Source organism: Crinia signifera, chromosome 11 (assembly GCF_055691185.1).
Source record: "Crinia signifera chromosome 11, ASM5569118v1, whole genome shotgun sequence".
NCBI lineage: Eukaryota > Metazoa > Chordata > Amphibia > Anura > Myobatrachidae > Crinia > Crinia signifera.
In genome coordinates, this window is record NC_139227.1 from 54,521,186 (window position 1) to 54,547,975 (window position 26,790).

General features: G+C 44.7%; 1 protein-coding gene across 3 annotated transcripts in view; it reads left to right on the top strand.

The window, feature by feature from the left end:
- The window catches only part of CALB2 (calbindin 2), a 234,397-nt gene that overhangs the window by 131,276 nt on the left and 76,331 nt on the right, over positions 1-26,790 (top strand). For all 3 annotated transcript variants that reach the window (XM_083164866.1, XM_083164867.1, XM_083164865.1), the window contains 3 exons: positions 3,592-3,648; positions 4,014-4,091; positions 8,214-8,269. In XM_083164866.1, coding sequence (XP_083020992.1) covers positions 3,592-3,648; positions 4,014-4,091; positions 8,214-8,269 — 191 coding nt within the window. The remainder of the gene's footprint in view (positions 1-3,591; positions 3,649-4,013; positions 4,092-8,213; positions 8,270-26,790) is intronic.

Consider the following 26,790-nt stretch of genomic DNA (forward strand, 5'->3'; position numbering starts at 1 on the left):
ACGAATCTTGCAATCACTATTGCACCCTAGAATCCAACATATGTTCACAATGGACTGGACAGAAGTAATGACAAACAAGGAAAACTAGTAAGTAAATTCGTCAACACATGGCTACCTTATATAATGACCACTAGCGCACAAATGAAAGACGCGGTGAGAAATAGCCTTAAGTCTACAACATGGTATGATCTGGAGATGGTAGCAAATGGGAGACCCCCTTTTTAAAATAAAAAGATTTGTGGTTCCGCTGTCCAGTCCATTAGGAACAAGGAGAAAAGGGAAATTTCAGCATGGTTGTCGATATAATGAAGTATTGTATATATCAAAATGTCTATTTAATATCAAAATGTTTACTTACATACCAACATCAACACCTCAACACCATCGATATGTAACAACAGGAAGAACGACACATACCATAATACCTCGAAAGTCATAAATTGTACCATTGAACCTTGTACCCCTATGTTCAGAACCCCTATTGAACAAATATGCTTCACATGTAATGATAAGCTTGTAATGTTACTTGTATGTGAAATAACTTGCGATGAATCAATAAAAAATGTTTTAAAAAAAAAAAGAGGAAAGTCCAAAAGCAGAGCATTTTGTCCCTCCTGGCATGGGTCATTTTGGGAGGTATGGCATACCTTCCAACATGACCTATGCCAGGAGGGACACAATGTTCTGCTCCTGGACTTCCCTCTTACTGTATGATTACCATCACCTGTGTTGAGCAGGTAAATTGCTAAGAAAGGTGCTTCAACATAGGTGATGGCAATTATAAATTATGAGTAACGTGCAGAAGCAGAGCAATGTGTCCCTCCTGGAGAGGGTCATGTTGGGAGGTATGCTATGGGGTTCATGCCTGGGGCGCAGGGCACCCCCAAACCAGTCCAGCAAAACCACCCCAGGGCATCACATAAATAAAATATAGCTGTGAAGTGTAATAGAGTGTAAAGTGTCATAGAATGTAGGGTATGTGTAAGTAGGGTGACCAACTCATCCCTTTAACACATATTAATTACACAGGTTCTGTGGCTGGCTTTCACCTGGTTTTAAAATGCCACACCTCAAGACTCCATTTCACCTGGTTTTAAACTGCCACAGAACCTGTGTAATTAATATGTGTCCCGGATTAAAGGGATGAGTTGGTCACCCTATGTGTAAGCAACTAATAGTGATAAAGATTACTAAAGCATACTTGCCTACCTGACCCCCTCCATGCGGGAGAAAATGCTCTGTTTCTGGACTTCCCTGCTAATGCCATCACCTATGGGGAGCTAGGCAAAGGTGTTTCACCACAGGTGATGGCAATCATACATTACCAGGGAAGTCCAGGAACAGCATTTTCTCCCGCATGGAGAGGGTCAGGTAGGCAAGTATGGTCTAAAGCAGGCATGTCCAAAGTTGGCCCTCCAGATGTTGTGAAACTACACATCCCAGCATGCTTTGCAATATTTTTTTATCATTCTCTAATAGCAAAACTGTGGCAAAGCATGCTGGGATGTGTAGTTTCACAACATCTGGAGGGTCAACGTTGGACATGCCTGGTCTAAAGTAAAAAAAAAAAAGGATTGTGAAAACATATGTGGAAAAAATACATATAAAAAAGACATACATAGAAAAATTATGATATGTTTATGTGAGTCTATGGAATGTATTCAATGCTGTTTGCGAGTGGTGACAGCGAGCAGGGCTTCCTGCTCGCTGTCACCACTCACCCTGACAGCATTCAACACAGCCTCCGCATCCGCCAATTCCCCCTCGCTCAGTTTTTTGAGCGAGGGGGAATTGGCGGATGCGGCTCCAGAACCAGCAAGACCCGCGGCTAAAAACTGCGAGTTTTCTGCAGTAGCCGCGGGTCTCGCTGATTTGGGGAATTCTCGCCGTCCTGTGACGGCGAGGATTTCCCCAGAGCGTTGCATAGTGCGAGCGGCCGGCGCGGGGGTTAAACAGCGAGGATCGCTGGTTTTCAGCAATCCTCGCTGTTTAACCCCCTCGCCGGCCGCTCGCACCGGCATTGAATACATGCCTATGTGTAAAGTAGCGATGCCCTTGAGTGGTCCAGCCAGACAAGCCCAAGGGGGCCCCGCACCCAGACAATTACCCCGAGAAAACTGACTGTTATAAAGAATTAAGACTTACCTGAAATGATGCCTTCATCACAGTTGTGCAGTCATTGCTAGTCGCTGCTTAAAAACATTTGAGGGTGGTGGTGGGGGGGGCTAATCTAGGCAGAAGCAATCTCAGGCTTCAGGTCTGTACGGATACACAATATAGACTATGGACAGAGGGGGGGCCCTAGACTGCACACCCTGTAATGAGAGGTGCTACCTTGCTGAGATTTTTAGCTATATGCAAGACAGAGGGGGTTTGCAGGTGCACTATGCACTCATTACTGCTAACATATATTCCTTTTATAATTAATTTATGAGGTTGTTAGCAGACATTTGGCCAAAGATATGTACCTGCCCACCACATTAAGGTCACCGCTTTAGAGCAGGTCCCTAGCACTATGGGGTTCATGCCTGGGGCGCAGGGCACCCCTAAACCAGTCCAGCAAAACCACCCCAGGGCATCACATAAATAAAATATAGCTGTGAAGTGTAATAGAGTGTAAAGTGTCATAGAATGTAGGGTATGTGTAAGCAACTAATAGTGATAAAGATTGTGTCTAAAGTAAAAGAAAAAGGAGTGTGAAAAAATATGTGAAAACATACATAGAAAAATGATGATATGTTTATGTGTGTCTATGTGTATACCTCCCAACATTACTCTCTCCAGGAGGGACATATTGCTCTGTTCCTGGACTTTCCTGGTAATATATGATTGCCATCACCTGTGGTGGAACACCTTTCTTATCAAATAAATACTTTAACACAGGTGATGGCAATCATACAGTAAGAGGGAAGTCCAGGAGCAGAGCATTTTGTCCCTCCTGGAGAGGGTCATGTTGGGAGGTATGCATGTGTAAAGAATGTGACAGTTAGTAATGACTACACCTGTGCACCAGCTAGGTGATCTGGGGAATGTGACAGTTAGTAATGACTGCACCTGTGCACCAGCTAGGTGATCTGGGGAATGTGTTCGTTAGTAATGACTACAGGTGTTTACCAGCTAGGTGATTTGGGGAATGTGACAGTTAGTAATGACTACACCTGTGCACCAGCTAGGTGATCTGGGGAATGTGACAGTTAGTAATGACTACACCTGTGCACCAGCTAGGTGATCTTTGTAATGTGTCAGTTAGTAATGAATATGCTGTGCTAGACGATTTGGAAAATGTGGACCTTTGGTAGCTCTTGAGGATCGGTTTGGCCAACCCTGCCCTACTGTATTGTTCTATGTATTGTTTTGCAGCTGAGAACAATAGGCCCTGGTGAGCCATTGCTCACCATGGCTATCCAGAAAAGGCTAGTTGAAGAAGGCTCCATCTGTATACACTTACCTCTCTACCTCTCTATCTCTCTCTCTGTATGTGTGTATATATATATTTGCTATCAGTATAGACATTTTGTCACCAAATAGAAAAAACTGTGTGTATAGTATGTTCTTAGTGGGGTAATAGGCTAATAAGAGTTGCTATTCTAGGCCTGGCGGAAGTACGACACAGACAGAAGTGGATACATTGAATCCAATGAGCTGAAGGTGAGTGATGTGTAAGCAGTATACAGGTGTTTCCTTGTGTTGGAGCTGTGGCCTGATGATTGGATTGAGTCACTTAGCTCAATGCCCTGCACTGCAGACCTGCTCATTGTGGGTGTTTTCTTGTGTTGGGGCGGAGCCTAATGACGTGGCTTGCAGGGTCTCCTCTCCAGGCATCTCCTCTAGGTAAGTGACTTTACTGTTAGCAGAAATGAGATATCCCTCATTCATTGCACTGATTCACTTCGTCCCCTGCCCTCAGGCAGCTGCTCTGCAAATGGAAATCTCTCACATAATTCTCGCAGTCTTCCTGCAGTGACTACCAGTCATCTGTCATTTATCTATGTATTTTCTTTGTTACTTTCCAGGGATTTCTGTCCGATCTTCTCAAAAAAGCAAATCGACCGTTTGATGAGAAAAAACTCAGTGAATACACCCAGACTATAGTAAGTGTAACAGTGAGTACACCCAGACTACAATAAGTGTAACAGTAAGTACACCCAGACTATAGTTAGTGTAACAGTGAGTACACCCAGACTATAGTAAGTGTAACAGTAAGTACAGCCAGACTATAGTAAGTGTGACATTGAGTACACCCAGACTATATTAAGTGTAACAGTGAGTACACCCAGACTATATTAAATGTAACAGCGAGTACAGCCAGACTATAGTAAATGTAACAGTGAGTACACCCAGTCCTTCGTAATTGTAACAGTGAGTACACCCAGACTATAGTAAGTGTAACAGTGAGTACACCCAGACTATAGTAAGTGTAACAGTGAGTACACCCAGACTATAGTAAGTGTAACAGTGAGTACACCCAGACTATAGTAAGTGTAACAGTGAGTACACCCAGACTATAGTAAGTGTAACAGTGAGTATGCACAGACTATAGTAAGTGTAACAGTGAGTACAATCAGACTGCAGTAAGTGTAACAGTGGGTACACTTGGAATATAATTAGTCTAGAAAGGTCCCTGTGCACAATGATATATAATACATAAATACAGAGTAAAGCGTATGCGCTTCCTCGGGCGGCTGCCAATAGAAGTGTGGTAGCCTTGCAATGGTACACAGGTGGTGAGTGAGTGTTAATACATCACTCACTGAGTGCCTGGATTTCGCTATAGGATAAGACAGCCTATGGGGAGAAATGCACTTGTGGTATCCCTGCCATCAGCGTAATGAAGGCAGCTCCCATTCTAGTAGAGATCAGAAATAGAAGGTCGGAGGGTGAAGGCTGCGTCATGTAGACGTGTACAGATCATTGTTGGATGCAGTGCCAATTTCCTTGGCAATGGGAATTTGACGGACATCCTGCATAACCCAAGGGTTACTATAGGTCACTGAACCTCAAATATAAACACACAAAACGAACAGCCCTATTTTAATTTTAAAAATTTATTTCACTCTTTATTACACTTAACTGCACATTCACAATAGATTTTAACCATATTTTCGCTGCTTTTTTATTTTGACAACAATAAAAGTTAAATTTTAATGAAAATCTTTTCTTGGGACACCTTACTAAATACAAACGTGTTAAGCATATGCTATATAAGCAATGATTAGCCAGCTCTGAGTGCCCCTTGTAGGAATTCTTTTTCTTCTTCTTTGTTACATGTTTAGACTAATTCCTGGGATGCACCTCTCTGTAAATATACAAACCTGAATTAATAGGTATAATTACATACAGAGAAGACCTGGCAACCAATACTTTCAGACTGTGCAGAATAATCTCTCTGTCCTAACCCAAGGGTTAGTCAGTGGCCAGTATTCTGGCAAATGATCGAATGCTTCATCCAATGGTCAGTCAGATGATCCGATGGTCAGCAGTTAATCCGATGGCGTGTCTTTGGATGCTGCAGCAGATCACAGAAGTCGGCAATGGGAGACTGTTTGCATAAGCTTGCAGCAGGGCCCTCCTACCTCCAAGTCTGTCTGTTGTTACCCAGTTTGTCTTATCACTGTCTACTATTGTTAAGCGCAACGGAATCTGCTGCGCTATATAAGAAACTGTAAATAAATAAATAAATAAGATGCCTCCTACGGCTGTTGCATAAAGTAGCTCTGAGATGAGGATGTCATCGCAGACTGATTGACAGGAAGAGACTGCTGTAAACACGCAGATGTGTCACGGCTATTTTAGGGACGTGTATCTGAAATCAGCCATGATTGTTTCCTTCGAGAAACATGGCGCTAGCGTCACTACTGCTGCGGCCAGTCTGAGTCGCCATAGAAGTCGATATTCCTCGTTCCTGTGTCGGTGCTGTGCATGTCATTGGTGAGGACTCTGCGTTGGCTCTGGTGGGTGTCTGTCTTCTTCTCTGGGTGGCAGCTTCATGTGAGATGACTAGCAAGTCCGTATTCTGAAAGTCCCAGAGTGCGGCCTCTGATGTGAGCAAGTAAGCGACTGAGTTCCCAATTATTACAGTAATACATCTGCGACACTCCCATAACACGCCCATCAGACGGCCCATCTCCGGGTGCCCGCTTAGCCACCTCCTATCACCACCCAGGAACACCCAATAACTTTTCAAGAAAATTCTGAGAACGTACGTCTCATCCACAGCTGCGACTTTCTGTGCTCGGACTCTGGATGCCGCATAGATAATTCTGGGCTGGTTGGAAATTCCACATGGTAACCAATTTTCTGCAACAATCTGGTCAGAGCATTGTAGATAGAATCCGGCGGCACGTGGTAGTGGTAGGAGAAGGCTTGAAGCATCATGTTGGATAAGTGTCATCCAGCATGCTCAGAAGCATATGGCAGGACATCAGCAGTGCCTGCAACTCAAAAATGGTTTACCATTCTAGAGACATCATGGACGGTTGTGTGTCCATGATAAGTAACGCAAAGTTATCTTGTTTATGTAGAAAAGGAGCAGCAGTCATGGGACAAGGGTTCCTGCGCATCCACCTACTCCTGCTGGCTGCTTTTATTATGGGGTTAGGACAAGGATATAGGACAAAAGGATATGACATGGGGATACGATGAGGGGATAGGATGAAGAGATATGATGTGGAGATAGGATGAAGGAATACCACGAGAAGATAGGACGTAGGGATACCATGAGGGGATAGCACAAAGGGATATGACGAGGGGATAGGATGAGGGAGTTTGACGAGGGGATAGAACGAAAGGATATGACGTGGGGCTACGATGAGGGGATAGGATGAAGGGATACCACAAGGGGATAGGACGAAGGGATACCACGAAGGGATAGGACGAAGAGATACCACGAGGGGATAGGACAAAGGGATACCACGAGGGGATAGGGTGTGGAGATAGGACGAGAGGATACCATGAGGGGATACGACAAGGTGATAGGGCGAAGGATTATGATGTGGGGATAGGATGAAGGGATACCAAGATGGGATAAGACGAGGGGATTTGACAAGGGGATAGGACAAAGGGATATGACAAGGGTATACAACGAGAGGATACGACGAGGGGATAGGACGAAGGAATATGATGTGGGGATTGGATGAGGGGATAGAATGATGAGATACGACAAGGGGATATGATGTGGGAATAGGACAAAGGGATACATGAGGGGATAGGATGAAGGGATACCATGAGGGGATAGGACGAAGGTATAGGGCGAGGGCATAGGATGAAGGGATACCACAAGGGGATAGGACGTGGAGGTAGGACGTGGGATTACGACGAGGGTATAGGACAAAGGGATAAGATGAGGGGATAGGAAGAAGGGATATGACGTGGGGATAGGATGAAGGGATACCACGAGGGGATAGGACGAAGGGATGTGATGTGGGGATAGGATGAGGGTATAGGATGAAGGGATAGGACAAAGGGATACAACAAGGGGATATGATGTGGGACTAGGACAAATGGGATAGAATGAAGAGATACCACAATAGAATATATCGAGGGGATAGGACAAAGGGATAATACCATGAGGGGATATGACGTGGGGGTAGGACGTGGGGATAGGACGAAGGAGTAAGACGAGGGCATTTGAAGAAGGGATATGACGTGGGGATAGCACGAAGGGATACCACGATGGAATAGCACAAAGATATACCACAAAGGGATAGGACGAGCGGATACCACGAAGGGATAGGACAAAGGCATATGACGTGGGGATAGGACGAGGGGATATGACAAAGGGATACGAAGAGGGGATTGGATGTGGGGATAGAGGACGAAGGGATACCATGAGGGAATAGTACAAAGTGATATGAAGTGGAGATAGGAAGAGGGGATACCACGAGGGGATACCATGAGGGGTTAGGACAAAGGGATAGGACGAGGGGATAGGATGAAGGGATACCATGGGGGATAGGATGAAGGGGATAGGACATGGGGATAGGACGAAGGGATAGGACAAAGGGATATGACGTGGGGATAGGACTAGGACGAGGGCATATGACGTGGGCATAGGACGAGCTCTAAGCAGTGACCATGTTGCACAGATTGAGAACCAGTGCTTTATGAATAGCTTCTCTGTGTACTGAGGACTGTACAGTGTAATTAATACTACTGTATGCCTATTGTTTTCCTGCTTGTCCACTGAGCTTAAAGTCTAATCTTTTTTCTTGCAGCTCCGCATGTTTGACCTGAATGGTGATGGGAAACTTTGCCTTTCTGAGATGTCAAGGTAACAAGGGCTGTGGGTTAGCACATTACTTCATATTCATAGTCCTCAGCCTTAGCTTCTCCGAACAGGCCATGTTTTTAAGATCTCCATATATGGAGGTCAAGGGATCATTTCTGACCTAGAATCTAACTGAACAGTACATTAGTAAACAAATCCAGAAAACATGGTCTGTTGGTGACTGGAGTTGAGATTCAAGCAGAGGAGAGGCAGCAGCTATTGATTGACAGTAGAGTGGTAGTCGGTAAGTCAGGGTTAGTGCACATGGCAGATGACGGAGGGTGGTTATTTACCGGGTAGTAACAGGAACAAAGGCATTACACTACTCCCAATAGAAATGTCTTTAGACTTTGGGGTCTTAGGGCACCCGCTTATATGGAGAAACTGTGGTGCATGTCAATACATACAGGAGGATGGAGGAAAGATGCATGGTGAGGCCTTGCACATGCAGAAGCACCATGCCAGAGGGTGAGAGCCGACGGGTCCTAGTGCCCAATGGCCATGGTTAGAAAGGAGGCATCGTAGAATGTGCCTTCAGCAGGGGAGGTGGAGCAATGCAGCAATGGAGAGATGCTGCCTGATGGCCATGGTTAGAAGAGAGGCAGCGCAGAATGTGTCTCCATAGGAACATAGAAAAATAGAATTTGACAGCAGATAAGAACCACTTCTAGTCTGCCCCTTTTTCCAGCAGGGGAAGGAGAGCAATGCAGCAATAGACGCTGGGTCCTAGTGCCTGATGGCCATGGTTAGAAGAGAGGCAGCGCAAAATGTGTCTCTAGCAGGTATCAATACCTGATATTTATATGACCAAAGAACAATAAGTGAAAAGCGTAGGTTACGTACTTTGTCCGTAACCTGCGTACCCTTTATTCCTAGCTACATGCGAACAAAACATAGCGCAGTGTAGCGTCCCTTTACCGTGTATTATACACGGATGAATCAATGCAGTAATAGGAGATCCCTTTGCAGTACTTTGTCTCTAATCTGCGAATACACTTTAAGGACAATGTCGGTAATACACCTTATCACTAGATGCGAATAATAGACGAGACCACGGTATAACAAGTGAGGAGATAGATTCTCCGTAAGTAGTGTATTTAGTCCCTAGCGGACAAAGGGGGATTACAGAAAGATGAAAATACAGGGTAACACGTGATACAATTGTCTAACAATAATAAGTACTTTAAAACACTTACAATGAAACAGAAACAGATACAATTATAACCAGCCACATTACATAAAACGGGAATACAAATGTTACCGTCAAGCAAATAGCGCAGCGCAGTCCGGTCGGAGCTCGCTATATTCAAGTAGAACTATAGCCTGGGTTGGTGAGGGGATTTCAGCAGTGCCAAAGTAAAAAAGAAGGAGCCAGCTCAGGGATGGCTATCTTATAGGGTCAGAAGGGGGAGGACAAAGGCCATTCCTATTGGTCAGGGTTCAAATGTCCAGTCCTCAGTGATTGGGCAAGGTATTACATCTGGCTTGGAGACGTGCAGGGGGGGGAAGGGTACTTTGGTGTCCTTTTGTTTGCTGGCATCGTCGTCGGGGGTCGTAAACAGCAACACGAACTAGTTACAACTGCATTCCTTTGTCTCACACAGGACACATGATCAAAGTACATATAATAGGTATTTTGTCCGTAATTATCAGACCATGGGACTTGCGAATATTTGGCTGCGACCGGAATGCTGCGTACACTGAACATAATGATACCAAACATGTACAGAAACAATCGTGTATTTCTAATTAAACTATGTGTAGTGCACTAATCCTTTAATTAACTATATTTTATTTAGTGTTAGTGGCATTATGAATTTATGTGTAATAGTATGGCTGCGCTTCTGGTCCACTTTGTCACACAGACTCGGGTATGTATACTTTATTGGTGCAACTCTGCGAACCAAAATGGCGGCCATACTATCCTAAAATGGCGTGTGCAACTCGACTTTAACAGTCCATCCTTTGACAGTAAATGCAAAACTGTCACAATACAAAAATTATTTCCTAAAACATAGACATTCATAATCCTAACAGAGAAATTTTGGGATCTTTGAATTAAACATATAAGGGGAGTAAACCATCTGCGCTAGGCCAATCCAGGATTATGGATAAATGAGGGGCCACATTTATCGAACAATCTACTCAGGGTGACAAAGGATAATGTACAATTTTTGGGATAAAAATAAAAACAGGGGAGGTTACACTATATACAATTGTTTTTCAGATATGGCATCCTTTGGTAGGCATTTTTTGTGACAACAGACCCTTGAATTCTTTGTTGTCTCTCTTTTTGGTATGCTTTTAAGTATGCTGGTATTATTACTATCAAACATCCGGTCCTGGGTAACGTGTCAAGCTTAGAGATTCTATCTTGACCTAAACTGGGACGGGTAACACACTCTCAGAACTCTGTATCGTCTGCCCAATACCTGGCAGCAGTGCGAAAGCAGTATCCTTGACTTTGGGGACGGATAGTGGGGGGGAAAACAAAAATAGGACCCAAAATAATGGAGAAAACTGAGAAAGGGAAAAAAAAAACTTGTTAGTGATCCTTCCAACCTGTTACCAGTGGGGTGTGTCACAGTCCTTTTTGTAGCTTGTACAGGTTGCTTGACCTTAGCTGCTCTCCAGTCCTCCCGAAATGGTGCCTCTAGCGATTTCTTTCTTTCGCTCTTGAATGTAAGGACCTTCTGGGTTTCTGGTCTTTTGGCAGTAGGACGAACGTACCCGAATCTCTCTCTCTGCGACTTTGTTATTGAGGTAGTGCTGGTCAACAAGACTTGGGGTGGTTCTTTTCAAAGGTCTATCAAGCAACCTGTATATGGCAAAGCATGGGAAACAACAACATCTCCTGGTTCATGGTTATGACAGTTTACAACAGGTGTCAACAAAGTCCTTTTGCTGCAGTTTTCCAGGTGTGGATACATTATTTGCATTATTTTTGCGTGGTGTGGTCTAGGGTCTTCTTGTGGGTTTACCATAACGTGTGGCTGCCCGCCAAGCAATGTTTCGAAGGGGATAAATGAGGTGGAGTTCTGAGAGTGATTCTACTACTGCAAAAAGAGATTGTGGGGTGTACCATCAGTCCCTAGAGGTTTACACATGACTTAAAACCTTTCATATACACTTGCGTACTCAGGGGTGCTTCTGGGCTACCATATCTATACACACAAACATCAACACATATAAAAAATTAAGTAAATAACTAACTAAAACGCTTCTAGAGTGGACTGTACAAAGTCAATTTGTATTACCTGCAGAGGATCCTGCTGGAGGAGGGATGTGGAGATGGCTCTGTGGGAACAGCCGTTCCAGTATCTTTCCCCAGACAAGTAAGGCATGACCCTGTCGTCTTACCTGTCTGTGGGCACACCGGTAATTTTGGACTAATTTCCACATACCTTCCCTGTCAAGACAAGTCAGGCCATGGGCTATCTCTGCCCTGACAGTTTGGCATGTTCTCAGAGTCACTGGTTTTCCTTGTCCATCTTTCTATTCCTGTCCACATCCCTTCGGCTTCCAGACTGCTTCTCCTGCAGGGGACACAAATCTTGTATTTCTATGTGAATACACTGACATTTACAGGGGGAACACAAACATTATCCGCAGAGCGCATGGCTCACCCAGCTGCCTTGCCAGCATGTTCATTATCAAGTGACACTGAATCCTTATCGAAAGTGTGGGCTTTACACTTGATAACAGCCACTCTGTCCGGCAGCTGTGTGGCTGTCAGGAATCTTTTGAACTTACAACGCTTGCGCCACTGGAGTGCCAGCTACTGAAACAAACATCTCTGAGGCGCCATAGGGCCAAAAATCTTCTGCATTACCCCAACAAACGTACTTGGAGTCTGCATAAATATTGGCTGTTTTTTTTTCTCTCAGCCTGCAGCACTACTAATGAGGCTGCTGTTGTTGAGTGAGACGTCCAAGGGGTCCAGCCTTTACTATGCCTTCTCCATCTATTACGGTATAGCCAGTGTACAATTTTCCCATCTCAGTGTTGTGGGAAGAACGAGGGAGAAGAAAAAAAAATGAATTACCTCTTCCAATGGGTTGTTACCACCCTTTGGGGGCATGCTGCAAAGGTCTGATTCAAACATGTCATGCAATCATATTAGTCTCGGCTCCCACTAAACTCCACCATTCCAGCAACCTCAGCACCAACTCCCACCCCTTGTGCCTTGCAGGGCACACCGGGTAAGAGTGTTGCTGGGTTTACAATATTACACATTTTACTGGTAATATTTATAAAATTCATTAATGCAAGTTCCCATTTAGTGAATATTTTTCTCATGTTTAGGCAGAATTTTAGGAGTGTCCAGACTATATGAGGAGCATAACCAATTAAAACACACCCCAATACCACATTCTCAGTCTTGTTTACCGGTAGTGCTATGGCAACTACACTGTGTAGACAAGTAGGAAGTGCTCGAGTAACTGGGTTTAATTGTACACTGCAGTACGACATTGGTCAGGCTGGCATCACCAGGTTTCTTAATTCACTATGGCCCTTATTCTGATCGGTGCGGATATATCCGCGTGCGTTCGGGCCGCCGATGTTTTGTGTCTGCGCATGTGCAGAGGCGTCTCTGCGCATGTGCGAGCGGGGCGTACGGCCAAATCCCGCATGATATGTGAACACTCCGAACAGGGGGTGGAGAGGGGCGTGAAGGGCTATTTGGGCTCATTACCATATGCATACGCCCCGCGTTTCATGGGCGTTCCCATGCAAACGCTGGGCGTACATATGGTAATGCAGTCGTGACGCACGTGTAGGGGGCGGACATATGACATCGCCGGATGTCAGCTGCCCGCCCAGATCCCTGCTTTTGCACGGAAAAATGTCTGTGTGGTCTGAGGTTGCGGGAGCTGGTGGAGCATTCGGTCCTGCATTCGATGGTCTGCGACCATCGAATGATGGGGGAGGTTCCCTTAGATGGAGGAGGCGTATTCCGTGAAAAATATACGTGCGGTCCCTTCGGACAGCTTCTTACCGCATACGGACGGAGTTGGCGATCCGTATGGAAGGCGGGGTTTCGCACGCACGGTCCTGGCCGCATAATCGGCTCTGGCCGCACTGATCAGAATAAGGGCCTATATCTGTCGCACACTCAGCAGATGTCTAGTATTTCAAATCACATGGTCTCTTGTGTCAGTTATACCCAGGGCAAAGGCTGTAATCAGGCCTGTTTCTCATTCTTTACTATCCACATCTGTCTGTGAGGACATGGGTTTTGTGATTGCACCTATTCATATGTAAATGCGTTTTACAACCCTTTTCATTCTCTGTTGAAGGGGAATGCTTTGTGCACTACTTGGACTGCTTTTCACAAGATGATGGCTGTGGTTGCCCTGGGTAACATAAGGAGCAATGCTTAAGGTCACTGGGACTTTGTTCAAAATTTACTGAAAAATATTGTGACTACTCGCTTTATGGGGTACCGCATATTCATAATAGGTATTTGCTGGGAGTGCGACAGATTTTTCGAACTACTTTTCTATCATTTGTGGGTTTATGGTTACTAATGTGTCCCAGATTTCCCCCTTCCTCCCCCCCCCCCGTTCAGGCACAACTGCAATCTGTCCTGAGATACCTTATGTCCTGCCTCAGGAGGATACACCAGAAGTTGTCTATCGCCATCTGCTGGTGTTGTGGATGAGAAAGGACATAACAATAGATCATTGACCCATTGTATCGGTATCAAACCATTTGTGGGCTGTAAGGACAGTGTGCAATCCTGCAAGACCCGGGGGAGGGGCTTTGTGGCTCTCTAAAGTTTCTGGAACAGAAAAGTAGGAGAAAAAAAAATGGAAAAAGAGGGAGAGAGAAAAAATCAAAAGGGTAGAAAAAAATTAATGACTGTTATGTGTACATTTATTTGCAACAGAAATTTCTCTTTCATTTGGATGACACCAGGATTTGGCACTATGGGGGAAATGGCTCTCAACTATTTGGTTCTCACCCTTTTCAACTCCTGTTCTGATCTGTAAGCCCTCCCTCCTTTCTCTTTTCCAGTGGGGTTGTGACTATGGGCTGTGTCTAGGGGTATTAGCTAAAAAGTTCTCTTTTGGGAACCTTGTTATCTCACTGGGTATTTTTTTTTCCAGCTCAACCTCAGGTTTCAAATGGTGAAGCTGTACTTTGGGGCGCTATGCTCTCTGTTTTTAAATGGGTTTCTGTCACGACCCTAGTCGGCGATTCCCCAGATACGACAATCTGAGTATCCCGGCCACGTGACACTTTTACTGAGTATCCCAAGCGTGTGCGTATTTCACCACGATTCCGCTTGCCACCAATCAAAGTAAGCTTTTTGGACTTAGTCCGCGACAGCTTTGATTCTGCCGACACACCAAATTATGAGTTACAGGGTAGCGCCCTGGCAAATTTGTCAGAGGCTTGGGCTGGAAAACAGCAGATACCAGAACTAATTATGACTTTTTAATTAAGTGAAAACACTACAAGGCTTACAGTATATTACAGAAAACATAAGTTACAAGATATACGATTAATAGGTAAGTCAAACGTAAAAACAGTTTCAAAATAAAACAAAATGGGAATAAAGAAACAAACCACTTCAAGGACACACAGCATGAAGCGGGATTTGGAGTGGAAATCTCTCCGGATATTGGATCATTTCAGAGACAGGTATCGGACCCGTATCATCCCAAGGAAAATGAACCAAAATGTCTTGTGAGACACACACTTTTAAGATTGGCAAAAACACACACAATCACAGCCCCCACCTCAGGAATCTTCCTTGTCCAGGGGTTTCCTGAGGATATCCCCAGGGGCTGGCTAATTGACTTCTCTTTTGAGGCTTAGCAATTTAGCCATTCAATCACCCCCTGCTAATTCTTATCTCAAATAAGGTGTCATTCTAGAGGTCTAAGGGAATTGCTTTTCTGACATCTCTTCTGGTCTGGGAAGACATTTACCAGAGACCCTGGACTTCAGTACAAGTTTTATAGCTGCAGGGGGGGAAGGAGATAACCTCCTGTTGAGGTTTCAAACAGATGAGCAAGGGTTGTTGGAATAACCTTTTTACCCACATAAAAATACAGGATGAGTAGATTGCACACCATATCAGAAACAGTATTGTAAACAGAGCATGGACTTCAAAGGAAGGAGATCCCATCTGCCTTCCTGCTTCACCCCCCAGTCCTCCCAACCATCCAGGGCAAAGGCAGGTCACTTTCTCCATTACATTTACAATTAGGGCAGAATGGCGTCGTACAATTACGCTCCTTCTGGCGTAAAAATGGCGATCGCTCATGACAAGATGGCATCCAATCATGACACCTCCCCCTTTAAAGATCAGCATGGGAGCAGTGGCCAAACCAGCCACAGTATCCCATGCTGAGCCCTGACACTTGTCAGCGCCCTGCCCGACAGACTGCTGCAGTTTCCAGGTTAGGACCAGCGCTATGGGCGGGGTCTCCGAACTACCGGATTCTTGCTCCTCTTCCAGGAGACAGCAAGCTGCGGGCAAACAGGTGTACCTGCCCAAGCCATCTGTGGGCACACTGATACAGTGGAAGCTGTGTCCCCTTGTGCCATCCTTGCTGGCAAGGACACAGCCCACCCCCGCTGTGCGTTGGACTCCTGGGCATAGATTCTCACCTGCCGCCGGCAGTTCCGTTTGCCATCCTGGGGTCAGAACCAACCTCTTCTGCCACACCCCACACAGACATTCCCCTGAGGTGTAGGCATTCCAGAGCCTCTGCTTGGCTGGGGCAGCCTTAAGAGGACTGTGGGACAATGCTATCAGGTGTTGTAAAGTACCTTTACACGACATGAGGTTAACAACAATAAATATGATACAAATCATATGGGCTAGGGCCTTTCCTGTGTTTACCTCAGCACTATATACCACGGGACAGGTAATCCTGTCACCTTCCAAGAATCTCTTGTCCTGCTCTCTTGCCTGAGCTGATTGACTCCCCCTCCCTTTCACTGGGGGGAAGGTACACTCCCTCAAAGCCTTTGTGTGTGTGAATTGTGAAGGGGGGCAGGTTTCTGCAGGGGGGAAAACCAACAGGTCATTGTCCCCTGTGTTGGAAACATCCAATTCCAGCCTTTTAGAGGTTAATTGAGCTGAGTTTATCTGTGCTCCGTGGGCCCTCAGACCCTTCTGGTTACACACAGCAGCTTCACGACTTGCCACTGGCTCTATTACTGAAGCAACCCTCTCACTATACCCATGTGTATCTTTCACACTTCCCAGGTACGGGGCAGCCGCAGTTGGACGCGGCTCACCTGGCATTTGCAGGCTTGCAGCCTCCATGGCTGTGGTTTGGTCACAGAATCTCTCCGTGATTGGAGGGGACCCCTTCTGGGTTCCTGTGTTCGTCAATATCTCCCTGGGGAACCATACCCGGGAGAATATGGGGACAAGGACATCGACCACTTTGTCGGCCCTAATGGATAAAAGGGCTACAGCTTCTGGGTAATGGGTGGCGTAATCTACCCCTATTGAAATGTACTCTGTTCTGGAGCTACTGGGCACTGCAAGGGGCCCTACCATATCTACAGCCACCCGCTCAAAGTGTTCTGATACCAAGGGGAAAGAAATGAGGGGGGCCTTGCCCACATCCCCAGGCTTCCCCACTATCTGACAGGTATGGCAGGTCTGACAGTACCGGTCCACCTCTTTCATCATACCTGGCCAGTGGAACTTATGCAGGCGAGCCCCGGTCTTTTTAACCGTAAGGTGTCCAGAGAGGGGAATTTCATGAGCTACCTTAAGCAGACCCTCCCTATACCTTTGTGTTATGACCAGGTGACGTTCCGTAACTTGCCCTGGTGGAGTGTTGTGGACTCCATACTCTCTATGCAAACAACCATTCTCCCAGTACAGCCTGGGAGTACCCTGGGAGCCATCTGACTCCTCAGCTGCTGCTGCAGCCCTGAGACTCGTTATCAATTCAGTTTTGAAAGATCCACTTTCTATTGAGCCCTCAGGGTGTGCAGGGACCTCCTGCTGTGTGACTGTGTCCTGACAAGAAGAAGGGGGGTCTATGGGGGAAGCTGCAGTAAGGGACACTCTCTCCCTATCTGACAGTTCTGCAGTGCACCCAGGACCCACCAGGTCACTGATTATACCTGGTACCACATTTCCCACAGTAGCACAAGACATCACATTATCAACAGTAACATCAATATCATAACCTGGGGAGACATCCTGCAATACCTGCAAATTAGCCTGTGCATCTTCCACAACACATGGGGCCCATCCTGCTGGCTTACAATTGGCCAGTGGTAAAACCTCTATAGCCTCAGGTCCCTGGGGAAGAATAGGGTTAGCTTCTAGCACCGCAACCTGAATGACATCACCAGCAGCACTCCTACCATTGGTGAGTGAGGGTGTCTCATTCCCAAGTAGATTAGGGCATTCGTTTAACCCCACAAACTGGCAAGGATTACCCACTATACCTGTCTCTAACTCACCCTCCCTTACCTCTACAGAAGGTACGGCACTATCACAGATCATCCCAGGAGTTTCACAAGAAATCACAACATTGCAATGTTCAGCATGGTTACATACTACCTGAGATGCATCATATGGTTCAGAAGGGTCAGCGACAGTGGGTAAAACATTGACACATATGTGTGGAGTGAATAAAAGTCCCACATCAGTAGTCCCACACACATTTGTGTGCATGCAGTCAGAAAGTCCCATTCCTCTTTCCGACATTGTCCCTTCCCTGCATACTTTCACTATGCAGGCAGCCTCTTTTTCCGGCAACAAATCTGGAGCAACGGATGGGAACATGCTGCTCACATCTTCCAGCAGTTTAAACTGGGCCTTGTGATGTGAGGTCTCCGGAGCAGGTTCCATGACGACTGTAGTAGGCAGAGTTACCTTGTCCTGGTAGGGCATTCCTGGTGAGAGCAAGCTGCTGACATCCTCAGCTTCTGCTTCTCCCAGCAGTTTAAACTGGGACTTTGCTTCCAGAGCTGGTAACAGCAGCTGTTCTAGGCGATGCCACTCCGCATCTACCCGGCGGCACTGATCTCTCCAAAATGGGGTATCCAGCTTTCTCCAAGCAGCGACCTCCTGCTGCGCGAATTGGTAACATTCTCCCAGCTCTCTCAGCAGCACCTCAGGAGATGCAGAGGGACCCCAGACACGAAATGCTGCACGATACTGGCTGAAGGCATTGCACTCATCGTCCCTTGCCTGGGTGAGCTGCGTGATCATCTCCCCACGAGTATGGTGGTGGCAGGAGATACCTTGCAGCTGGCATTCTTCCGTTAGTTCCTCTGTGCTCATTATGGTAAACACATCATCATCCTCCTCTGGGTCAATATACCCACTGGACTCCTCCGGTACCATAGGGGATTGGTACTCCGCAGCCTCTGTGACTGCCATGCACCCTCCAGTCTCCCTGGTACTAGCAGAAATGCCAGTCCCCTGAGTAAAGTCCAGGTCCAGCTGGTTATCCACAACCAAGCCGGCATTTACTTTGCTCTCCCTGTGTGTTTCAAAGACAGGGAAATCATTGTGACGCAGTCCATTGAAATTTGCATCCACTGACACAGGCTGCCAGCTGAGCTTAGCTAGTTCCAGCTGAAGCTTGCGATCTGCTGCTTCCTTTGCAGCAGTGGACTCCCTTTTATTAAACTGCATTATCAGTTTCAGCACCACGGCATTATCTGGCTCTTTCACATACTTCAGAGCCTCTTGCATATACAGATCCAAGGCAGAGCAGTAATTGGAGGCATCCAATCCACGGTTTGTGGGGCCTGCAATCTTCATTGTCCGCTTCTCCTCTTCCTCTGTTCTGGAACCAGAATGATTCCCAACCTCAGACCTGGAATCCGCTTGATTCCCCCCAGCTACCTGCTGGTCCGCATCTCTGAGGACTTGGATCATCTGTTCCCTGGTCTGCCCCTTGGCAGGCTCCACTCGATTGATACCAGAGACCACATCACGATCCAACTTCACACTATTAATTTCCGCAGAAAGTAAAAGTTCAGTACAAAGTCCACCTCCTGCTACCTCAGTAGCCCTGGCTGGTGAACTCTCACGCACAAGTCCGCCATCGTGATGCTCTGTATCTTCCTCCATAGAGTCACAGGTCAATCTCCACTTAATCTGTGCCTCCTTATAAGTAGCTGCCATTCTGCTGCAGTTACTTCTCCAAAATAATAAAACAGGGATGGGGAACAGAAAATGCTTTTACGGTGACTTACACTACTACATAAGCCTTGAGTTTTGGTATCTGGTGAAATGTATTCACTTAAGTTATCCAAATAAAAACAAAAATTGCTTTTTGAAATATCCCCACCGCTGGCCACCAGTTTGTCACGACCCTAGTCGGCGATTCCCCAGATACGACAATCTGAGTATCCCGGCCACGTGACACTTTTACTGAGTATCCCAAGCGTGTGCGTATTTCACCACGATTCCGCTTGCCACCAATCAAAGTAAGCTTTTTGGACTTAGTCCGCGACAGCTTTGATTCTGCCGACACACCAAATTATGAGTTACAGGGTAGCGCCCTGGCAAATTTGTCAGAGGCTTGGGCTGGAAAACAGCAGATACCAGAACTAATTATGACTTTTTAATTAAGTGAAAACACTACAAGGCTTACAGTATATTACAGAAAACATAAGTTACAAGATATACGATTAATAGGTAAGTCAAACGTAAAAACAGTTTCAAAATAAAACAAAATGGGAATAAAGAAACAAACCACTTCAAGGACACACAGCATGATGCGGGATTTGGAGTGGAAATCTCTCCGGATATTGGATCATTTCAGAGACAGGTATCGGACCCGTATCATCCCAAGGAAAATGAACCAAAATGTCTTGTGAGACACACACTTTTAAGATTGGCAAAAACACACACAATCACAGCCCCCACCTCAGGAATCTTCCTTGTCCAGGGGTTTCCTGAGGATATCCCCAGGGGCTGGCTAATTGACTTCTCTTTTGAGGCTTAGCAATTTAGCCATTCAATCACCCCCTGCTAATTCTTATCTCAAATAAGGTGTCATTCTAGAGGTCTAAGGGAATTGCTTTTCTGACATCTCTTCTGGTCTGGGAAGACATTTACCAGAGACCCTGGACTTCAGTACAAGTTTTATAGCTGCAGGGGGGGAAGGAGATAACCTCCTGTTGAGGTTTCAAACAGATGAGCAAGGGTTGTTGGAATAACCTTTTTACCCACATAAAAATACAGGATGAGTAGATTGCACACCATATCAGAAACAGTATTGTAAACAGAGCATGGACTTCAAAGGAAGGAGATCCCATCTGCCTTCCTGCTTCACCCCCCAGTCCTCCCAACCATCCAGGGCAAAGGCAGGTCACTTTCTCCATTACATTTACAATTAGGGCAGAATGGCGTCGTACAATTACGCTCCTTCTGGCGTAAAAATGGCGATCGCTCATGACAAGATGGCATCCAATCATGACAGTTTCTATTGAAGCTATCGTTGCCATTAATCCTGTGTCCTGCCCATCTTTAGTTCAAAGGGAACTCGGTATTTGTGCTGTAGTTTTTAGCTACCTTAGATGGGTTAAAAAAAATCCATAACAGTACAGTGCAGCATTAGTCATGGGGGTATATCTAACGATTTTGCATCTGGTTCGTGCATACTGGTCCTGTTGTCTCTAAGTTATGAATCCTCTGGAGTCCAGCAGCAGACATAACTTATTTTTTTTTTCAAGGTATTTCTGTAATTAGAAGGTCAATCGCAGCCGCTGCAGTCAGTAAGACAGAGCATTTGATATGCAAGGGCCCGATTATGACCTCTATTTGTTTTACCAATGGGTAATGCTGCACTTTTCCTGTTACCCCAATTGTAACTGCTATTTGCTTGGCACAACCTAGATCAGGAGGGAATGTTGTTAACGGGTTTGATTAAAAAAAAAACTTTTACATTTAAACCATTACACTTACCCATAGCTGAGGCTCCTCCCTCAGATATTGTCTCACGTTACCTGGTTGTGGGGTGTATGTGTGTCCTACTCCCTGTTTGCATATATGTGTCATGCTTAGGGCGGCGTTGGCTACTAGGTGGGGCTATGGCTATGTGTTGAGACCTACCTGTCTCCTCCCATTGTGTTTCCCAGTCACTTACATATGTGTTATGTTTCCTATGGTTACTTACCCTGCAATGTCTGGCTAGGTGTCCTTTGTTTCCACAGTTGAAACATACGGTTTGTTTCCGTCTTACCGTGTCTTGCCTTGGGTGTTGTATGTTTTTGGTTGGATCCTTACTAAAAGTGTGACTATCGGCTGTTATCAATTTCTGCATGCCGTTTGTCTGTATTTCTGTCATAAATCGTTTGTCCAGATCAACAGCAGATTTCTTTAAAGTATGTATTGTCATCTGTCTGCAGTTGGGGTAAATGGTTTCTATGCTGGTTCTCAAATTTTCCCTAAGACCTTATATCAGCACAGAGACAATCACTCCCTTAAGATGTATGTTGTCCCTGGGGTCAGGGATACCAGAGTGTTTAGGCAACGCCTGCAAAGCACGGTTGAAATATCCGCTGGCAGACTCACCATCTTTTTGTTTGATGGTGAACATCAGAGTATTTTCAACCGTCGCTGGGAAATATACACCCAATTGTATATTTATTAGGCGTATATTTTCCTGGTTGCCCTGTTCAGTTAAAATCTTATCGCCCTCCACACCACTGTCCCGAATGAATTTCGGGACATCTATGTGTGAAGGGAGGCAAGCTCTCAACATGTCTCGCCAATCCTTATTGGTGGGCTCATCTGAATTTCCTCGTTCCCTTACAAATTTCTGACACTTTGCCAGATCTTTGCTGGGATCAGGGAAATTTTTGATGATTGAACGACGTTCCAATCGTGTCCACGTATTGTGCATGTCGCTATCCCTTACAGGCATTACCTCATCCCTGCCTCCCCGTCCACAAGGAGGTTCCACTGTGTGCAGAGGGTGGATTTACATAGTTACATAGTAGGTAAGGCTGAAAAAAGACTTGCGTCCATCTAGTTCAACCTGGTATAGATATCCATTGCTGTTTTGGTTGGTTCTGGTATTTTACAGACAAATTATATTTCTTATTTGTACCCATGGATGTTTTTCTCCAGTAAATGTTTGTCCAACTTTGCCTTGAACGCATTTAATGAGCCAGCCGTTACCACCTCTCTGGGAAGAGAGTTCCAGAGTTTGACTGTTCTGACCGTAAAGAAATTCTTTCTACTAGCTGAATGAAATCTTTTTTCTTCTAATCTATACTCATGCCCTCGCGTCCTAGATTCCTTTCTAGTAGAAAATAGGGTGTGTGACAGTTCCTTATATTGGCCCTTGATATACTTGTACATGTTGAGCATGTCCCCCCTTAAACGTCTCTTTTCTAATGTAAATAGTCCCAAATTGCTTAATCTCTCCCCGTAGCTTAAATTCTCCATTCCCCTAATAAGCTTTGTTGCTCGCCTTTGGACTTTTTCTAATTCTATGATGTCCTTTTTATAGTGTGGGGCCCAGAACTGTACTCCGTACTCTAGGTGAGGTCTCACCAATGCTTTATATAGTGGCATAATTACCCTTGAGTCCCTAGTTTCCATTCCCCTCTTAATACATGCCAGAATTTTGTTGGCCTTTTTTGTAGCTACATTACAATGGGCACTACATCCTAGATTGCTGTCTATTTGGACTCCTAGATCCTTTTCAAGTATGGAATTACCCAGTTCCTCTCCGCTAAGGTTGTAACTTGCACACTGGTTGTGTCTCCCAAGGTGCATAACCTTACATTTATCTACATTGAACCTCATCTTCCATTTTTTTGCCCACTCATCTAGAATTGCAAGATCATTTTGAAGCATGGTGACATCTTCTGGTGATTTGATGACTTTGCTAAGTTTTGTATCGTCCGCAAAGATGGATACATTGCTGAGTAACCCTATCCCAATATCGTTAATAAAAATGTTAAACAAAATGGGCCCCAAAACCGAACCCTGGGGCACGCCACTTAGTACCGGTATCATATCTAATACGGCACCATTCACAACCACTCTTTGTTCTCTATTACATAGCCAATTCCCTACCCATCTGCAGATATTTTCACCCAATCCTAGGTTCTCCATTTTATTAATCAATCTCTTGTGTGGGACAGTATCAAATGCTTTAGCAAAATCTAGGAAAATCACATCTACAGCATTTCCATTATCGAGGTTTTTGCTAACCTCTTCATAGAACCCTAGTAGATTAGTTTGGCATGAACGATTTTTCACGAACCCATGTTGGTTAGTACTGAGTAGAAGGTGATGATCTAAATATTCCTGGATACCATCCCTTAAAAATCCTTCAAATAGTTTACCCACAATTGATGTTAAACTAACGGGTCTGTAATTAGCGGGATCTTCCTTTTTTCCTTTTTTGAATATTGGCACTACCTCTGCTATTCTCCAATCTTTTGGTACTATACCTGACGATAGTGACTTGCTAAAGATATAATGTAGGGGGGTAGCTAGTTCATCCCTTAATTCCATTAATACCCTCGGATGAATCCCATCTGGCCCTGGTGACTTATTTGTTTTGAGTTTGCTTAGCCTCAGTATTAATTCTTTCGGCGTGAAATCCACAATGAGATCTGGCTTATTTGTCCCGTTTGTGGTAAATGTTCGTTCCACAGTCTGCTCTCCCTTAGTAAATACTGATGAGAAGAACTCATTTAACAGTTTTGCTTTTCCCTTGTCCTCAGTAACACTTTTTCCACTAGTATCAGTTAATGGGCCTATGTTTTCCTTAATTAAACGTTTACTATTTATGTATTTAACAAATTTCTTTGGGTTGTTTTTGCTTTCAGTGGCTATGCACTCTTCATATAATATTTTAGCTGCTTTGATTACCCCTTTACAAGTTTTGTTTGATTCTTTGTATTTTGCGAATGCCTCCTCATTCAAGTTATTTTTATAGAATTTAAAGGCTCTGGTTTTATTGTTGATAGCTGACCTTACTTCTTTGTCCAACCATGGTGGCTTTTTTTTGTTGAATTTACCTTTAGTTACTTTAGGAATGTATTCAATAGTTAGTGAATCAAGCACCTTTTTTAGAGTATCCCACATTTCCTCTGCATTTTTTCCCTCCATAACCGTTTCCCACCCAATTCCTGTTAGGGCTTCCCTAAATAATTCAAAGTTCGCTTTTCTGAAGTTTAGTATTTTTGCAGTTCCTTTTTGATGTAATTTACTGAAGTTGATTTCCAGTGAAACCATATTGTGATCACTATTCCCTAATTGTTCAATTACTTTTGTGTTTGAAACTAAGTCTGTGTTATTTGTTAATACTAAGTCCAAGAGCGCCTCATCACGAGTTGGAGTTTCTACCGTTTGTGTAATAAACTGGTCTTTAAGTAAGCTTAAGAACCCATTGCTTCTTGCTGATTTACCTGTTTCGTTTTCCCAATCAATGTCGGGTAAATTAAAATCCCCCATAATTAATACCTGACCCTGATTTGATGCTTGTTTGATTTGGTTTAAAAGAAGAGACTCTTCCCTTTCATTTATATTTGGTGGTCTATAGCATACCCCTATTATAAATTTGTTTTTTGGTTTCTTATTATTGTCGGTTATCTCTGCCCACACTGTCTCCGAGTTGTCGTCTTCCAGGTCTGTGCTCATATTTTTCTCACATGATGTTAAGTTATTATTTACATATAGGCACACACCCCCGCCCCTTCTATTTTCCCTGTCTTTCCTGTAGAGTGTATATCCCTCCATGTTTAATGCCCAGTCATGCGACTCATTACACCATGTTTCTGTAATACCAATGATGTCGTAGTCATCCCTACTGATCACCGTTTCAAGCTCCCCGATTTTACTCACTAAGCTTCTTGCATTAGCCAGTAAGCATTTTAATTTATGTTTATTTTTAGATATGGCTCTAATATTGTGATTAGTTTCACCCCAGGACCCATTTGAATTCTTTACTAGCTTCCTCTTTCCCCTCTCCCCTTTAATAGACTCTCTACAGGCCTCCCCACCATGCACACTGCCTGCCCTCTCCATAGTTCCGGGAATTCTTCCTCTGTCATTCCCTCCTTCCCGTATACTAAGATCATCTGTACCTAAGAACTGTAATGGGGTAACGTGACTGTTACAACATAACATTTTATTACATGACATTCCTGATGCACCCTGAGAGTTACCCCCGATTATACCCTTGTTATGTCCCTTGATTTGTATCCCCCCTGCACCATTGGACAACATCCCAGGAATAACTATCTCTGTGCTGTGTTGTGTGTACTTACCTGTGTCTCCAATTGTGTTCCTGGCATCAGCCATCTCCTCGACCAGGATGGCAGCAGCAGCTTGGGCTGTCTCAGCCTCTCCCGCTAGCTTCGCAAGGGATGGCCGATGTCAGGAATCCCTCCTGTGGATCTGTATCTTGCTTATAGGGGGTAAAAACAGTATACAGGTTATTCATTTTCAGGTTATTTTTGGTTTCACTTTGGACTTGAATTGTTCCCTTTTTTACATATTGGGGAGTAGAAACATTCGTATTCCTGTGGCTGATTATACTTGCATCTGACAGATAACTATGTTCCCTTTGAATTGTACTTTCCTTCTTGCACAATTTTAGACATTCATTCTGTTCAACTCTTTCCTCGAGTGGCAAGAGCAAACATATCTGATCTCTAACTGCTGATAAGACTTCTGGATCGAAACTACCAACACTGGGAAATTCTACTTTGCTGCCTTGTGTCATTTCCTTCCATTTATTTAAGTAAACAACTGCTCGTTCACCGTGCTTTCTGCACATTATGAATGCCGCCGATCCTTGTGGTCGGCGTAATTCTTCCCTAGGTAGCACGGCCCCTTGGTGCAAGCTACGGTTCCCCATTAAGGGAATGATAGGTTCACTTTAAAGGGCCGGTGGGTAATTTATCAGTGAGCAATACCCAAAACACTCCTCCTCAGCATCCTGCAACATTCCCACACGTAAGCGAGGCGCGCAGTCTATGTGGTTGTACTCAATCACCACAGTCTTTCGGCTAGCAGCAAACTGCTAGTCGACTTGCAGGGTGCGGCAAGTTTTGCAGAACAGAACAAAACTTGTTTTTCCTGTATCCTCAAAACCGGTATTTCTAAAGCAGCTGATCAGATCACTGGGTTCCGATTTAGCTTCTTGTACCCTCCCAGTGGATAAAAATAGGTAGATCCAGGAAAGGGGCAGTTCCTATGGGCCCGTCGTCACGTGCACCTACATGTCTTATTTCAACACACAAATAATATCCTGATCTGGACTGTGCTGAGTCGTGTCGTCACACACCCGTTCACCTCAATGATTGTTTCACACTGGGTGCTAGTTACACCTTGGTCTTACGCTTAAACTTGAAATATTTCTGTATAGAAAATCTTCCCTAGTTGGTAGTTTCTCACTAGATACTTATGCAGGTATAAATCCCTTGTAATGGCTATAGGAATCTATTAAAATAATGCTTGAGTTGTTTGTTTTTGGGAAAAAGGAACAATAAAAGAAAAACTTATTTTCTCTTATTAATTACCGCTTTATCCACAGTATGTT